This window comes from Paroedura picta, chromosome 12 (assembly GCF_049243985.1).
Source record: "Paroedura picta isolate Pp20150507F chromosome 12, Ppicta_v3.0, whole genome shotgun sequence".
Taxonomy (NCBI): Eukaryota; Metazoa; Chordata; class Lepidosauria; order Squamata; family Gekkonidae; genus Paroedura; species Paroedura picta.
Window position 1 is genome coordinate 3,370,693 of NC_135380.1, and position 17,342 is coordinate 3,388,034.

Below are 17,342 nucleotides of genomic sequence, written 5' to 3' on the forward strand. Positions count from 1 at the left end.
GCCCAAATTCTCGAGGAAGTTGGCGGGATTCAGGAAGAAAGACCAGGATAGAAATCTTCTACCTCTGCTCAGCATCCGTTTCAGTGCCTTGAGGTTTTCCCAGAGTCTCGACAAGTGCTTTGCAGAAGTGAAACCTGCACATTGTTGCTTAGAGGGGAGGACAGGGAGGCGTTTGCAGGGAAATAAATGTGCCGATGAACAATTTGTACAAAAGGGAGACCTTGTTGCCCTTGTAGCTGCTACCGTGCAGGAGACGACCCTTTCTTGTGCTGTCTTAACTCTACATATATTTACCTAGAAGCCAGCCCTCCTGCCTTCGTCAGGGCCTTGCTCTGAAGGGGAAGGAGGCGGGGATTGCAGCTCTGTGCACCTGGCCTGCAAAGACAAAGGGCTGAGGGAAAGCCGCTCTCTTGCTGCACCCGAAGTTGCTCGCTTAGGGCTAAGCTTCAGCAGTTGGACACGGAGTTTCAGTTCTAAGCAGAGATGTGCCCAACTGGGCCTGGCAAGAACTGAGCGTTTCCGGGTCTGTTTTACAAATAAAAGCAACCAGATGCTGCAGCAGCAAATGCTAAACTTTTTCCAAGTTCGTTTCCCTGTGGTCTAACTCTGTAACAGGGAAGCAATCCGTTTTTAAGGTTTTTGTTTTTTAATTTGGGGGGGGGGGGGTGGTGGTCTGGAAGGAAGCCCAGTCTCCGGTCATCCATTCAGATCCTTCTGGTTGCTCAGTGCTCTTCGGTGTAGATCCATTTTGTGTACTTGTGGTGCTGAGCTTGAATGACTTTGGCTACTTGTCAGTGGGGTTGGGGGCGGGGGAGGCAATAAAAGGGACACGGGGGGATTTGTCTTGGAGGGGGGAAGCGCACTGCAGTCCCTCTTCCTCAGTTCCTCAGATCGATGTATCTTTCTCCCTTTTAAGGAGGCAAAAGGGGAAAAAAAACAGTTACCGTCCAGAAAAACATTTTTAGGAGCCTCTTCTGAATTTGCCCGGTTGTCGGGGGTGGAGTGGGGTGGGGTGTGTTGCAGCAGCCATGGTGTTAGTGGAGAAAGAAAATGGCACACTCGACCCAATTCGTGTCTTGGCGCTGCCAGACTAGCTGTGTTAAGGAATCTTTGCACTCTAGCAGAAGGAAGGGGAAACGTGTCCCAGGGTCACCCAGCATCCAGGTCCAGCATGGGAAGATGCTCCACGTTACGCCTTCATCCCAGTCAGGCAATGGCGCAAAGCGGTCACTGATGATGCCCTGTGGAAGAGGACCTGCTCCAGGTTTTGGGGAGCTCCCACCAGGGCTGTCCTTCCCACCCCCAACACCTGCGTTCTTCCCACCTGCTCACAGGTCCTCTCACTTGCAAATCCAGCCACCACCATGCTCAGATGCCTGGTCACCTGCATGCACTTTCCCCAGAGCTGTTGGTCAATGTATGCCACTGCCATGGGACCCGGAATGCTGTTAGTGTGCAACCCCCCCCCCCCCCACGCCCTTCCTTCCTTCCGGGGCTCTGGGCAGATGGCAAGAGGCTTGCAGGCGGGGATCCGCCGCAGGGGGATCCAAAAGAAGGCCTGAGCCCTGGCAGAGGTTCTGCTGATGAAGGCCCTCCTGCAGAAGCCGGCTCTGTACGTGCATTTGGATGGCCAATGCTTTGGGCCCTGAGAAAACCACGGCAAAGGTGGAGGTGAAAAGCAAGGATGGCACAGATGGGGAACCTTCAAGGAGGTACTGCAGGCTTAGCAGAAGCCAGTGGGCAGAGCCCAAGAGTGCGGCGAAAGACCTCTGCCCGCTGCAGGAGGGAAGGGTGGCTTAGAAAACAGGCCCTCTGGAACCCTGTCCGGAGAAGCCGAAGCCTCCGTGCTGCTCTCAATTGCACCATCAGCCTTTTCTGCACAGACAGGACAGGAAGTCATGCAATGGGGGGGCGGGGAGGGGAATGGAAGGTTTCCCAAGAAGCTAGCAGGGGTGCTCCGGCCTACCTGGTCGCCTGCCGATTTCTTCTCACCGTTGGCGCCCTGCAGAAGCCCCGCCTCTTCGGGAAGTTTATCTGACTTAACTTCAACTACAATCTCGTCTTTGTGTGCTTCGGGCCTTGTGCTGGGGAGGGAGGGAGGTTGAATGTTGAGACGGCTTCACACAGCCCCCCCCCCCCCCCGAGGCCGCAATGGGGTGGGAGAAGGTATGGGGGGTGCTTTAAGAGGAAACCGCAGGTGGGTGGGGTCGCTCATGCTCCTCCCACCCAGCCCTGCTTCATCTGCCTGCTCTATACTCTTATGGAAGACACCCACGTTTGGTTCTTCTGAAAAGGCAAGCCAGTTCCTTTTCGGTGGACTGAGTTCCTGGCCAAGCACGATCCTGAGTGATCTTTCTATCCCCCCAGTTCTGAGGTGGAACACAAACCAGTCTGCCCGAGCTGAAGGCAGTAGGATGCATGGGGCCCCTCTCCCAAAACATGGGCCCACCCCCTGATGCTCTCCAGGGCCAGGGGTCACCTCTTCTTCGGCCCCCTGCTAAGGGCACCAGAGGAGAGTGTCTGCGAGAGCTATGGCCGAGAGGCCACCTTCCGCTCCTTTCTGAGGTAGCTTCCCTCCCCCTGTTCAGATGCAGCTTTGGGGTCTTTCCACCTGGTGTGTGTGGAGAAGTCCCATTTCCCTGGCTGGAAGGTCTGGGCCGGGGGGTGGGGTGGGGTGGGGTGGGCTGAAGCTGTCACAGGTCCCCTCCCACACCACCCGCCCCACGCTACAAAGAAGCGAGCTGCTTGGTGCTATGAAATGAGGAAGCGTGGACTGTGGTGGACAGATGGAAGGGAGGGCGGAAGACACGGAAGTGGAAGGAGCCCGGCGGTGCTTACATCTCTTGCTTGCCGGAGCGACCGCAAGGGAGCTTCCCTTTCTTGTGCAGGAAGTAGAGGACTGCCCCCAGGACAGCGATCAGCAGGATCCCGACCACGACAGCCACGATGATGACGCCCTGGCTCTCTTGCGCCTCCTTATCTGCTCAGGTGCAAACACACAACACAACACGCCAATCACTCTCCGAACCCACTGGCCACCTCGCCCTCGCCCCTTGGCTTCCTCCCAAAGCTTAGCGCAAGCCGGGAACCCAGCGGGCACGCCTCCCACTCTTGGGCAGCTGGAGGCCCCCACACCAGCCTGGGAGTTCTGGCACCCCTCTTTTTTGGGGGGGGGGGGATGCAAACACTGGGCACTTTTTGCTGCTGTTGCTGTGCAGTCTACAGGCTGCTTTGGAAGAGCTTGCCAGCGTTGGGAGGAAGAGGGGCGGGGGGGAGGCGTCTCAGGAGAGCTGTCACAGCTTGTCCAGGGGCAAAGAGGGTGGAAGGAGCACCGGAGAAACAGCGCAACAGCACAGAAGTCGGCAGGATCACGTAGCAAAGCTGCTACCCTTCCCCATCCAGGCACCGTGGCTTGCCTGGGGAGGAGCGGAAAGACGGTTTTCGCAAGGACTCTGTGCCCATGCGTGCGTGTGTGCGCCAGATCCCATGACTCTAGAAAAGCCATGGAGTGTGGCACTATGGGTAGAATTCAGCTTGCCTGAGAATCTCTGCTTTTTAAAGTTTCCACCTCTTACCAGCTTGAAAATCCCTGGCCAATATCGGGTGAAATTTGTATGCAGACTCAAGAGAATCTCAGAAGCTGAATAAGATTTTGGGAAGGGGCAGAGGATCAACGGCCTTTACCCCTTCACAAAATTAGCGGGGGGGGGGGAATTTGCAAAATAAGACAGATCATGCGTATTTGCAATAATTTCTACAGCTTTTCTTTTTGCAAAATCAGGTTTACCGGAATGCGAAACCTTGTTTTTCCTCTTTCTTTCTTTCTTTCTTTCTCTCTCCCCCTTTTAAGCCCAGAGTTCACACAGCCAAAGCTCTTATCCTGTGAACTCAAGAGTTGTCCTAGAAAAGGCTAAAAGGCAGAAAGAACATGCGTTGAGCAGGGTGGCTGAATCAGGCCGTCAAGGAACCGTGCCGCATCCATATGGCTGTGCTGGGGGGGAAGCAAAATGGATACCTGTTTTGGTGAGGTTTCTGTCTGTACCATTCTGTAGCATTGTGTAGTTTTGGGGCGCTGCTGTCATGTTCAACCCCACATCTGTGATGTTTCCATCTGTGCCCTCCAGTAACCCTTCATAAGGCTGGGTCGTCACTGTCTGGTTGGACCCAAAAGCTATCTCTGTGATGTTTGCGGCTGTACCGAGGGGCACCCATGCAGGAGTCTGGGCTGGTGCTGCTTGACTGAAATCAAAATCTTTCTGTGTGCTGTTTCCAGTTGTACCCTCATGCATTCCTCTGTAGCTCTGGGTTGTTGCTGTCTGGCTAAACCCAGCCGCTTTCTCTGTGAGGCTGACAGCTGTGTCCTTGGGTATCCCTCCGGGAGCCTGGGTGACCGCTGTCTGCCTGTACCCAGCCGTTTGCTCTGTGACTTTTCCAGCTGCGTCCTTGGGTACCCCTCCAGGAGTCTGGGTGACTGCCATCTGGCTGTACCCAGCCGCTTTCTCTGTGACTTTGCCAGCTGTATGCTGGGTCCGGGTGGCCGCCGTCTGGTAGATCCCAATAGATTTCCCTGTGATGTTTCCAGCTGTACTTTCATGCACCCCTCCGTCAGTCTGGGTCGTTGTGGTCTCGTCAAATCTTGACATTTCATTGTCTGCTGAGTTGAGGTGGGGATGTATCCAGAGAAGGCGGCGAGTGGCAGAAGGGAGGCAGGGCTAGGGTTTAGTTCACAGTCCTGCATGGAATACTAAGTGTTGAGGGGTTGTGTGCTTGTTTGAGTAACGGGGACGGTGGCCTGCAGCAGGAGCAGCCAGGCGCCTTGCATGGAAAAGCCACCTTTTGATGCCTGGAGATTTGACTCATTTTACCTTGAGCTGACTGGCTGTCTATTTCTGGCTCAGCCCATCACTATAGATCAGCCTTCCTCAACTTTTTTTTTATTGTTGAGAAACCCCTGACACTTCCTTATATGCCTGAAACATTCTTCAGGCTTTGAGGAATCCCACAAGTGGCATGATAGTGCAGAAGAGAATTGGGAAGCATAGCTGTGGACACGCCCACCAGGGGCCCCTCCCCATCCCACCCCTCCAGGCCCATCATTGGCCATTTGGGAGGGAGGGCGGGGCAACAGGACCACCTATGGTCATATCCCCTGATAACTGTTTAACAAAGTTAAAATACATTTAAAAATTTAATTCACTCCCACCCATTCAGGAAACCCTTCCAGGGCCGTTTAGAAACCTCAGGGTTTTACGAAGCCCTGGTTGAGAAAGCCTGCTATAGACAGACACGCCCACCCACACCCTGTGCAAATGTCTTAACGGTTGTACAAAAGATGCCTCTACAGGGGGGGAAAGCTGAAGACTTCTGAAAACACCTTCCAGACAAGGATTAGAGGAAAAAATACTTCCGTCTGCTTCTGATCTTCCTTTTCTTTCTCATATTCTTAATACTGCTTTTCTCTCTTGCAACCTATCCTGGATTGGGAAGAAGGGCTGACAGCAGAGATGCCAAACCGGTGGAAACCGGTTTATCGTGGCCCGGCTGGGTTTTCAAGGCTGGAGACGGCTGGCTGCTGCTTGCCTGGCCTTGCTTGGGGGTCTCCCATTCAAGCACTAACCGGGACGGACCCTGCTTAGCTTCTGAGAGGAGTTAAGATGGGGCTTGCCTGCGCCTTCCCAATCAGGCAGAGTTCCCTTTTGACAGCCGCGCTCACCGGGGAGCAAAGACTTAAGCAGCCTCTGCTGTAGTGCCTCTGCTGTCAATGTCTGTATGCACCTGAAAGCTTACACACAGGAGTGCACAATTGGGGAACTGCACTAAAAGAGGTGTTCTAGAGCAGGGGTAGTCAACCTGTGGTCCCCCAGATGTCCATGGACTACAATTCCCATGAGCCCCTGCCAGCGAATGCTGGCAGGGGCCCATGGGAATTGTAGTCCATGGACATCTGGGGGACCACAGGTTGACTACCCCTGCTCTAGAGGTAAGGTGCTACCACCTAAAAGGTCTGTGGCAATTTTATAGTCTTAGAGACTGGAAGTTTTGGGAACTGGTGTACAAAGAAGAGATCCTGAAGGGGGCAGCGGGATCAGACAGCACTTCTCTCTCCTGTTAAGTGTCATCCCTTGTCTGACTCCAGACTGCTACTCTTGGGGCAGTTTCTTCTTCTCAGAAGCCCTTCCCTTAGTCTCCTCTCTCCCTCTCAGCTGGAGATTGAGCTGTGAACCTCTCTGTGTCTCCTCTTCCCTATCAAGTATGTTAGTTCCCTAAATAAACCTTTGTCTACCCTTTAATCAGGTTGCGCACCGTTGCTGTGTGAATTACTCTGCCCACAGGAAGGACCTTGGAGCCAGACCGGTCCCGCGGGGTAGGAGGAAGACTTCAATCTCCAGGGTCAACCCTCCGGCTCCCACGGGCCCAGACTGGTCAGCCCTTCCCCCGAGATCTGGCTGCAGGAGTCGGTGTCATCTAATAAAGCAGTAGGAAGGTGCTTACCAATCCTGGTAGAGGGAGATGTTGGGTGTGGTCCTAAGAAAGAAGGGGAGAAAAGAAATCGTCAGGTATGAGGCAGACTGGGCCGGGGGGCTCACTGTTGCCCCACAGGGCGATTTTCACCTCCTCTAGCAGCCTCCCCCCTCCCAAGCCTTCTGTTCCCCCTAAATAGGGCAAACTGAAGATCCAGGGGGATTGAACCTGGGACCTTCTGTGTGCCAGGCAGATTCTCTGCCACCAAGCCCCTTCCCAATCTGAGTCATTCTGTCACCCCCAGGCTTCCGCCAAGTGAGCCCCGGGCTTGCTCACACCCACCCACAGCTGCACACTACTTACTCTTCTGCAGACTGAAGTGATATTCTGCCAGGCCAAGGCTATTCTGGGCTGTGCAGTTGACTCCAGATTTCAGAAGTTCTGGAGTGACCTGGATCTGAAGTGTGCTGTTGACTTGGCCGTTCCGGTGTGAATGCCCACTCTGCAAGGCACAAGGGAAAAGAATGTAGGGGGGGGGATTAATTTTATCCTCCCACCCTCGGGAAAAACCTTTGCAAAGAGAGATCCCTAATGTGTCCGCGTTCAAGCAAAATTATTCTACATCAGGGGTAGTATTATTATTCTACATCAGGGGTAGTCAAACTGCGGCCCTCCAGATGTCCATGGACTACAATTCCCAGGAGCCCCTGCCAGCGAATGCTGGCAGGGGCTCCTGGGAATTGTAGTCCATGGACATCTGGAGGGCCGCAGTTTGACTACCCCTGTTCTACATGGTATGTTGTTGTTGGGGGAAGGATGCTGGAAGAAGAGGGGCTTGTTTGAGACCACCAGTGTTCTTTCCTGGGGAACATGAGATCTGTCTGCCCAGCCGCAAATGCAATGTCTTTGAAACATGGAGAGGATTTTGTGAAAAATTAGCGCTTTGCAATCCCCTTACCGTCCCGTTGGGGGCGCTCCACAAGATGGTGGCCTTGGGGACTGCCACCGCGATGCAGGACAGGCTGATGAGCTTGTTCAGTTCGGCGTATTCCTGGTGCACCTCTGCCATCAGGACAGGTTTGGCTGCAAGAAGGAGAGGCGGAGAATCTTCGGTGCCTGCCCCCCATCGCTCAGGGGCAAGGCGGGAAGGAGACGGGGCGGGGTTCCTACTTACAATACACGTTGACAAAGACGTGTTTGGAGTGGACGAGCCCCGCCACCTCCGGCATGGTGACCACGCAGCTGTAGTTGCCCAAGGTCTCGTGGGTGACGTTGAGCAAGGAGAGCTTCTTTCCCCGGGCCACCAGCTTCCCCTTCTGCTGGGGAGGAAGGGGTTGGGGAGGAGGGAAGAACAGAAGGTTGTCTTAGGAAGAGAGGCAAACCCACAGCAGTAGCATTTCTCTAAGCCCAGAGAGCGAACCTCAAACTCAAATACCCTTCAAAAGCTACCTCACCATGGAGCAGCTGTCCCCGTGGACTGACTTGTGTAGAATACTGAAGAAAAATCACCCCCGTGCAAGAAGAAATAAATAAAATCCTTGAGCTGCAGCATTTCGATTTTTTAAAAAACATTTCTATCCTGTTCTTCTCACTCATCAGAGACCCCAAATCAGCTTTTCACTTTGTCCCCCCTCCTCTACTTAATCCTCACAACAACTTTGTGAGGTAGGTCAGGCTGAGAGACTAGAAAGTGCCTGAGGTCACCTGGTAGGCTTGCATGGCTGAGTGCAGGATTCGAACCCCTGGTTGTCCCAACCCACATTGTCTTGCCCCCGGTCTCAATTTCTTTGCCCCTCTGTTCTTGTTGACTTTAGAGAACACAAGAGTCAGACCAGGGGTCTGTCTAGTCCAGCATCCCATTTCACACAGTGGCCAACCAGGTCGTCTGCAGGGTCAACAGCAGGGCAGAGAGGATGAGGCCTTCATGAGAACATCAGAAGAGACCTCCTGGATCAGACCCCTGGTCCATCTAGTCCAGCACCCTGCCGCAAACAGTGGCCAGCCAGGTACCCTGGACAGCCAACAACAGGGCAGAGAGGCCAAGGCCCTCCCCTGATAAGGACACGAGAAAAGCCCTGCTGGTCAAACCAGGGAGGGTCCATCTAGTCCAACCTCCTGTCAGTAGCCAACCAGTTCCTCTGGAGAAGCAACAACAAGGAGCAGAGGCCAAGGCCTCCAGCATCCTGCCTCACCCAGTGGCCTACCAGTACCTCTGGAGGTCCAGCAACACGGCCAAGAGGCCAAGTTTCAGCAGCTGAGGCAACGGTGCTCCACGAGCTTCCAAGGGTGACTAGAACCCATCAGGCCAATCTCCTCACTTCACAGGTGGGAGCTGATGACTTGGCCTTGGCCTGACCACAGAACCTGGGACCTAGTGGGCCTACCCCATGCAAGAGGCACAGGGCTGTCATGCCCTCATAGCTGCGCATGGCCCATCTTGGCCATAAGGAAATGTGATTGGCCTGGTCAACCGACCAAGAGCCCAGCGGTCAACCTCGGGGTGCTAGGCCCCTGCTGGGGGCAGGGGTCCCCCTGGCACCCATCAGCCAGCCAGCAAGGGACTTACTGGCAGGAAAACAAGGCTTCAGCCTTTGTTGTCAGCCGTTCTTTACAGTGTGCATCAGCACTGACACTACCACATTACTAGCAATGCAGGGAGACTGGCATCTGGAGAAAGCCTCTATGGTAAACATGACTTCGACCATAGAGTATTTGTCCAAACACCAGAGTGTCCCTGTGTCATAGGCCTAAGCCTCTTTTCTCTGTCGGTGACTCTCCAACCCCACTCCTTGTCTGTTGCCGGGGGTCCCTGGAAACCCCAAGTCAACCAACGGGGAAAGTGTAAAATCTCTTGACAACGGCACCATTGGAATACCTTTTTCCACTTGAAGTCCAGGGGCTTGGAACCTTTGGCGTCACAGTCCAGGTGCAAATCTTCTCCTTCCTTTAGGGCTTCGTGGTGCACTGGGGTGATCGTGGGCACATCGATATCTAGGGGGAGGGGCGGAAATCAGACGTCCCTTTTTTTGGTAATGAATTTTTCTCTGACATTAAAAAATATGCGAGGCAGCAAAGTGTCCAGGTCCAGCGGCTGCGCCAGCACCTGCCCTGCCAGACCCACAGAGGCAGGAAGGATGTGGTTCCACCCCCCAACTGGCTGGGATCCAGTCTGGCCCAGGGCAGGCACCCCGGACACGGTGGGTGGTGGGACCAGGGCAGGCCTCCCCAGTATGCAGCACAGCACGGAAGTCAGCCTGAGCCAATGGAAGTGGTCCGGCCTTGGGAAGGCGGAGTCAGACCCCTTGGGAGAAGGAAAGGCAGCCCCATGGGGGAGAAGGGGAAGATAAAAGGAGGCCCTGGACGTGCATACATAACCCCTCTATTCCCATTATACAGCAGAAACCCAGCTGACCCTCAAGGGCTTGGCCATGGGATTTCCAGCTGGGAGGAGGACCTGGGTGAGCAACCCCCCTCCCTGTTCTGAGGCCCCAAGGAGGGTCCCAAAGTGAAAGGCGCAACAGCAAAGGGGGGCATCTCGGGGGTGTGTCTGTGACCCAAACCATAACGAATACAACAATCAACTGCACCAAAGAAATCAAACACACCCATTGGAACAATAGTAAAACCAGCCCCCCACCCCTCCAAATTTGCACACTAAATCAATGATCAAAATTTGGGAAGCACGGAACGGTGCTCACATGGTGCCAGAAAAAGGGGTTTTCAGGAGGCAAGAAATCCCACAGCCGGGAAACCACCACTAGAAAGCACCCCCCTCTCCAACAACCACCCTTCCTAGCCTCTCAGACAGGCCGGAAGGCCTCAGGTGTTGCCGGGTCAGTTCCCAATGAACAGCCTGGTGTGGCTGGCAGATGTGCCTGCAGCTGCCCACTTGCCTCCATTTGTTGGTCTAGTTCAGGGGTAGGCAAACTGCGGCCCTCCAGATGCCCATGGACTACAATTCCCATGAGCCCCTGCCAGCATTCGCTGGCAGGGGCTCATGGGAATTGTAGTCCATGGGCATCTGGAGGGCCGCAGTTTGCCCCCAGCTTTTCTCCCAGGGAGACGTCAACAGCCTTCAGCCCCTCCTCCCACCCTCCCAAGGGCCACTTACAGTTGACAGACAGACTGACGTTGGCGGTCAGTTCTTTCATGCTCTCGAAATCAAACACTCGGCAGTAGTAGGGGCCGCTGTCCTCCTTCGTGATGTGTTCGAAGGTCAGCTCCCCATTGGGGGCATCTAGCGTGCTGTCCTGGGGACAAGAGGGGAGGCAGGAGAAGCTGGACGAGAGGGTTCAGGATAAGGGGCCATGGGGCAGGGTCAGCATTACACACAGAAGGCGCCAGCCCCAATCCTCACTGGGAAAGAGCTCTGTCGGAGCCCCTGGAGAGCTGCTGTCCGTCCGAGGAGACAGTCGTGACCTTCCTAGGCCTAGGGTGGACTTGTGTGTGCTCGGATCACGATTTGCTTAGACCCATCAGTCTTTTTGTCCTTGCAGGTACTGTGGCCCTGTTCCACCCTGTCCTCCTTTCCCAGTAACCTCCGGCACGCGGTTTCCCTTTCGCTCTCCACTGCAATACCCAGGGTCAACACTTTCATTGAACTATCCACTCTGACACTCCCCCCCCCCAAAAGGGGGGGAATTTTAATGGGGAATTTTAATGGTTAATATATTGTATTTGTTTTAAAACATTGTGAACCGCCGCGAGCCGGTTTCCGAGAGCGGCGGTCATACAAATCAAATAAATAATAATAATAATAAAGGTTTCCCCAGAAACTGGAGAGGCTTTTCTTTCTCCAGCATCCTGCCGCCATCACCTGACCGTTGTCGGAATTGCCTGTTGGGAGGGTCAGGATTCCCAGCTTCCCTTCCAAGTTCTGAGGCCTTGCTCCTGCCCGGCATCTGGTCACCATGGGGACCTGCTTGTTGCTCTGTGTGTCCCTGGAGGAACAGCCACCTGCCTTCCCCCCTGGGGCTCCTTTTGAAATAGCTTGTCCTAGCTGGTGGGGGGTGTATGTGGTACAGAGAACCACTACCAGCATGCAAAGTTATAAAGTATTTATTTATTGAAGAGGAAAATGTTCACAAGCCTACTTTTAGCTTCAGGGGAGAGGGGGGGGTGCACTAGTTTCTCCTCTTCTGTCGAAGCGTATTATGGTTTTGCTATCCTTGACAGAGGGCAGGAACAGGAACTACCTCTGACCCTCGTCCCCAAGGGCTGGCAATCTCAAACTGCCCTCTTTTCTTGACTTCTGAGACTCTTCCCTTGCTTCCTTTCAAGGCTAGCCTCCTGCTGCTTTTAAAAAAAAAATCATGCTGGGGAAAAGCTGAAAAGGTCCAGGGAAAATTCAGATTCATTCAGGACCGAGCTATCAGTGAGAGTCAGCCACTGATCTGTAAATGGAACCTCCACGCACAAAGGCAGTGTACCTCTGAGCACCTGCTGCCGGGGGTCAGAAAGCAGGGGAGAGTTACAACCTCCTTGCCCTGCTTGCTGGCTCCTCAGAAACATCTGGCTGGTGACAGGAGGCACACCTGGACAGATGTTGTGTCTATTGAGCAAAGGAGTCTTGGTGTCCTCCTGTGCCACGGCTTTCGGCAACCGGGGGACGGAATTTGAACCTGATGCCTGGTCACGGGCAAGACGTACTGGCTCACCTCCACTTTGAAAATGTTGTAATCCGGCTCAGGGTTCCCATCAGCTTTGCAGCGCAGCGTCACCCGGTCACCTTCCTTCAGCTCCCTGTCGGGGCCATCGATGTCGAAATTGATGTTCTCGGAGGGATCTGCCGGCCGGCAAAGAGAGAAAAGGGCCTTGCTTAGATTGCCAACACTCCTCCTCCCTGATCTCCCCTCCAGCTGGAGCATTTGTCTCTACCCCCAAATTATGATGAGATTGGGTTACGCCTTTCCTCCCCCCAAATATCCTGCTGCACCCCAGAAGATCTTAGCTTTTTTGGGGATGGGGGAATTGTGGGCCAGGCTCTTCCACCGCCCAGTACAAGCAGGCGTCCACCTCTAGTGAGGGCCAGCCCTCCTCTTCGGCCCCCGTCTCCCTTCCCAGAGGCCCCTCCCCAACTGACACGCCCTCCCCAGCCCTGCCTTACAGAAGACTTTGACTTGGAAGCTCTCCGTCTGGGACGTCCTGTTGATCCCCAGCAGGCTGTAGTTCGCCTGGCAGTGGTAGAGGGCGTTGCGGTCCTCCTTGGTGACGCGTCCGGAGAGGGTGCTGCGGACGGAGAAGAGGCCGTTGGACTCCCTGGTGACGGCGTGGTGGACCTCCGTTTCTGGAAGGACAAAGTGGGGTGGGATTTACTCTGGATTAGGGACTCCTGGGGGGAGGAGAAGAGTCTGGGAAGCTTTCAGACCCAGAAGCGCTCAGGGGGGCAACGGCCAACTTCTTCTCGGTGCGAAGATGGAGCCTTAAGGGGGCTCCCGGTGAAGATAATTTTTGCTGTGAACTGAAAACACATGAGAACGGCAGCGTCCTGAAACCCTGCCACTCCGATGGGCTGTGGTGCCCGTCTGCATCCTGTCCCGGTGCCCTGAAGCTGGTATCGCCCAGAGTGGCATCACAAACCGGCACCACCGTGATCGTGAAGAGCCAGGGACTGGGTGAATGGTCACTCAAGGGGCAAATGTAGTTCGACGTAGGTGAAAGGGAGATCGTGCATTTGAGGACAACATGCTCCCCCCTCCCCCCGCCAAGCACAAGCTAACAGGGTCTGCACTTGCTGAGAGAGAGAGAGAGGGAAAGAGATCCTTTTTTTTGGGGGGGGGGGAGTGTCAGAGTGGATAGTTCAATGAAAGTGTTGACCCTGGGTATTGCAGTGGTGAGCAAAAGGGAAGCCGCGTGCCAGAGGTTACTGGGAAAGGAACTGGAAATAATCCAGCCAGTATTATAAAGCCCCTGTGCAAATGCATAGTGTGGCCTCCTTTAGCAATTCTGGTCACCGTATCTCCAAAGAGAGACTCCAGAGCGGGAAGACTACAGAGAAGGGCCACCGAGACGATTCAGGAGTCAGAACACCTTTCTTATCAGCAAAGGCTGAAGACCCTGGGACTACTAGCCATTGGGACTGAATGGAACCTCCACGTTCAGAGGCAGTAAACCTCAGATTACCAGGCACCAACTATAGAAGGTCTCAGACTCTGTTCCCAGCTGCTGGCCTTCCAGAGGAAGTGGTTGGCTACTGCATGAGGCAGGATGCTGGACTAGACGGACCCTCCCTGGTCTGACCCAGCAAGGTTCTTCCGCTCGTATCTCCCCAAAGTTATTCCGCGAGGGAAGTTCCACTCTGTTAGTCGGACTTACGCGTTTTGTCAGAGTGCAGCAGGTGCTGGTCCTTGTACCACGTGATGTTTGGGGGCGGGAAGCCATTCTTGCTGATACACGTCGCAATCTAAGACAGACCGACAAACTCAGACACCTGAAACTCAACCTTAAAATAGCGCCCCACGGCACACAATCCCTGGTCTGGCCGACAGGACTCAGAAAGCCTTCTTGAATGGCACTCTGTCAAAATGAAGTCCCATCAAGATCCAGAGATACCACCTCACCGCAAACCCCCAGGGACTTTCCAAAGCAGGGGACATTCAGAGGTCATTGCCCCACTGCCTTCCTCTGCAGAGCATCTCGGGTCTTCTCTGGTGGTCTCCCATCCAAGCACCAACCAAGGCCTGCCCCTCCTTAGCTTCCAGCTGCTGCCCTCTAAGGGCTGCTGTTACTGTGGAGCAGGGGTAGTCAAACTGCGGCCCTCCAGATGTCCGTGGACTACAATTCCCAGGAGCCCCCTGCCAGCATTCGCTGGCAGGGGGCTCCTGGGAATTGTAGTCCACGAACATCTGGAGGGCCGCAGTTTGACTACCCCTGCTGTGGAGGATGAAGAACCCAGACAGACAGGCAGAAGCCAAGGCCTGCGCTATTGTTCACAGAGGGTTACTTCTCCCTGGGGGGACCCCTGGCACAGTGCTATGGAGCGTGAGGCTCTGCCCTAGACCCAACCTCTTAAGGTGCAAACGCAGGCCCACGAAGGCCAGCCACAGGCACCGCTGTTCTGTTCTCACCTGAGAAAGCTCGTTCTTGGAGGCCGGGATGCCCTCAGTCACGCTGGTCACGGATGTTTCTGGAGCCTCTGGGGAAGGGAGGGACAGGCCAGGGTTAGCGGGAAAGGGTGGAAAAGCACACCCTGGGATGCTGCAAGAGGCTCCCCTTCTGGCAACTCTAGCCACGTTGACATCATTGGTTCTTTATTCAATCGGTCACTTATAGTCTGTCTTTTTTGCTGCGACTGCCTAACGCAAACCAAGTACAATCAACAGGCCGGGACAGCCTGTGCGGGACACGGTGGGGATCTGAAGACAAGGTGAAAACTCAGAGATAAAACCAACCACAAGCCTTTGAACACGAGACATTAAGCGCTGCAGAAGCTCCTTGGCCCGAGGCCTACTTCTAGCGAGAGGCAGCAGTGCAGCCGTCCAGCCCACTGTCCTTTCTTTTTACCAGTCGGACGTTCTGACCATTTCGACATGATTTACAGGTGGAAAAAAAAACCTCTTGAATAATTGCATTTTGCACAGTCTGCGGAAAGCCAGAAGGCAGCCTAACTTTGGCCGGAGAGGCCGTTCCGTAAAACGGGGCCACATGAAGGCAATCCCACTTGCAGGATGGGACGTGCAGAAGGACCTGCGGGGAGAAGCGAAGCTGCTGTGCAGCAGCGTTGGAAGAGAGGCAGCCAGCAGCTCATCTGGAACCGGCCGTGGAAGACGATTTCTTTCCTGACCGGAAGACAGAGCTAGGTATTGCTCATGGGAGTCAGCAGGGCCCGAAGCACAGAGAAAGAGGAGTCTGGGGATTTTAAGGCATTGGGCCCACCTCCATCCATTCATTAGGACTCCGAACCAGGAGAGGGAAGCGAGGTGGCTAAGCCATTTCAGGATGTGCTTCTCCCATGGGAGACACGTCCTACGGATGCCTCTGAACGACACGGTTTGTTCATCCCACCTCGGGCCGCAGCCTCTGCCCACCCAAAGCCCCCTGAAGCGACACGTCACACACGCTGTGGGATGGAGGCCTCGTGGTGACTCACTCGAGACGCGAAGATCCACCTGCTTCTCCACAAAGCCAGCGCTGCCCGCTCCCACCTGGCACAGGTACGTCCTGGCGTCCTTCGGGGTCACCTTGCTGATGGTCAGGGTGAAATCGTCACTGATGTTGACTCGCTCTTTCAGGTCTGACTCCTTGTGATCCACTCCGACCTGGGTCTTGGACAAGATCTCCTTCCGTTCATTTTTCTCCATCTAGAGGGGCAGGAGAGGTAGCAAGGGACAGGGAAGATGTCTTAGAAGGGCTTTTTCTGTTAAGAGAATAAAAGGTGCCTGCACTGGTATAGAACGAGATGCCCATGCCTGTTGGCAACCCTACCCATGCGGGAGAGAGTTAAAAATGTTCTTTGCGTGGGATTGTTTCAACCTCCGCACCACCCCGCCCCCACCCCCACCCCCACCTCACCCCAGTTTTCAAGGTATCCGTTCTGCGGTTCGGTTCGGCTCCGTTCCCCAAATCTTCTGACTGGTTTAAAATTGGTTCAAGCTCAATTTCTTTCTCTTTTTAAAAAAGCATCTCATATATTTGTTTGATTGTGGGTCGATGCCTATTTTTAAAATCATCGGCAACCTTTGGCACTGCAGTTTTGCTGGCCGGTGCCGTCAACAAGTGAAAGAGAACTTATTTTGGAAGGGCGAGCATTCCGGCATGAGGGGCTCGGCACGGAGCCCTGACAATGCAGGGGGTGTCCCCACTTCAGCCCCCCCCCCCATTTGAGGACCGGACTGTCCTTACAGTGACAGACTGAGACGACACTCGGACTTCTTGGGCCACAGACCTTTTCTCTTTGGGGCCGCCGGCCACTGAGCACTTTACCACCAGGGGGCAGCATGGGGCTTTTCAGCGCCTGTGAGAAAACCTTTTAGGCTGGCGTGGAGTCACACCTTACAGGCCCTCCAGATGTCCATGGAGTACAATTCCCATGAGCCCCTGCCCGCATTCGCCAGCACTCGTGGGAATTGTAGTCCATGGACATCTGGAGGGCCACAGTTTGACTACCCCTGCCTTACGGGTCGACCAGAGTTTCAGGGCATACGCTTTTGAGAGTCCATGCTTCCTTCATCAGAAGCCAGTAGAAAACAGGGCAGAGAAGCCTTCCCCTGAAGTTGCCTCCTGGCTTTCGGATTCAGGGGGTTAGTGCCTGTGAATGTGGAGGTTCCCCTCAGGAGCTATTGTTAGACTTATCCTCCACAAATCTCTCTACTTCCCTTTTACTGCTGTTTACTTCTGTGGCCATCACTACCTCCTCTGGCAGCAAAATCCATGTTTTGGTCACTCTCTGTGTCAAGTTGTATTCCCTTTAGTGCATCCTGAACCTCCTGCCCATGAATTTCACCGGATGCCCTCAAGGGAGTAAAATTTTGCTTTGTCAACTCTCTCCACCCCGTCATTTTATATACTTCCACCATTCCCCCCCCCCCGCAGTTGACTTTTTTCTACACTGAAAAGTCCCAAACTCTTTCCTGCAAGGGAAGGGGCTCCAACCCCCTCATCCCCTTGGCTGACCTCCTCTGAACTTTCCCCAGTTCTTCCATTTCCTTTTTGAGATCCAGGGGCCAGATTAATTAACGGGGCAGCCGCGTTCGGTTTGTGTCTTGTGGAAAAACCCAAAGCAGAGTTCCACGGCATCTTAAAGACAGACCAATTTATCAAAGCCAAAGTCTTGAGTCTATATCAGCAAAGCTTGCCTAACAATAAATGCATTCGTCTTTAAAGTGTCACGGAACTCCTCTTTTGTTTATACGTATTCTGTATTTTTATTTGTCTTGTTGAAC

At 54.2% G+C, this 17,342-nt stretch overlaps 1 protein-coding gene across 3 annotated transcripts in view; it reads right to left on the reverse strand.

Annotated features, from left to right (window-relative positions):
- Nucleotides 1-659: 659 nt before the first annotated feature.
- MCAM (melanoma cell adhesion molecule) overlaps nucleotides 660-17,342 on the reverse strand; it is a 34,968-nt gene continuing 18,285 nt past the window's right edge. The window contains exons 3-16 of one of the 3 annotated variants that reach the window (XM_077305334.1): nucleotides 15,551-15,761; nucleotides 14,529-14,596; nucleotides 13,777-13,864; nucleotides 12,569-12,748; nucleotides 12,120-12,247; nucleotides 10,574-10,712; nucleotides 9,338-9,453; nucleotides 7,637-7,778; nucleotides 7,421-7,545; nucleotides 6,826-6,964; nucleotides 6,493-6,525; nucleotides 2,839-2,980; nucleotides 1,967-2,084; nucleotides 660-908 (exon numbers count right to left, since the gene is read on the reverse strand). In XM_077305334.1, the coding sequence (XP_077161449.1) occupies nucleotides 879-908; nucleotides 1,967-2,084; nucleotides 2,839-2,980; nucleotides 6,493-6,525; nucleotides 6,826-6,964; nucleotides 7,421-7,545; nucleotides 7,637-7,778; nucleotides 9,338-9,453; nucleotides 10,574-10,712; nucleotides 12,120-12,247; nucleotides 12,569-12,748; nucleotides 13,777-13,864; nucleotides 14,529-14,596; nucleotides 15,551-15,761 (1,659 nt within the window). In that variant the 3' untranslated portion in view covers nucleotides 660-878. Of the gene's footprint in view, nucleotides 909-1,966; nucleotides 2,085-2,838; nucleotides 2,981-6,492; nucleotides 6,526-6,825; nucleotides 6,965-7,420; nucleotides 7,546-7,636; nucleotides 7,782-9,337; nucleotides 9,454-10,573; nucleotides 10,713-12,119; nucleotides 12,248-12,568; nucleotides 12,749-13,776; nucleotides 13,865-14,528; nucleotides 14,597-15,550; nucleotides 15,762-17,342 lie in introns of all 3 variants that reach the window. The other 2 variants (XM_077305333.1, XM_077305335.1) reach the window with 2 other exon arrangements.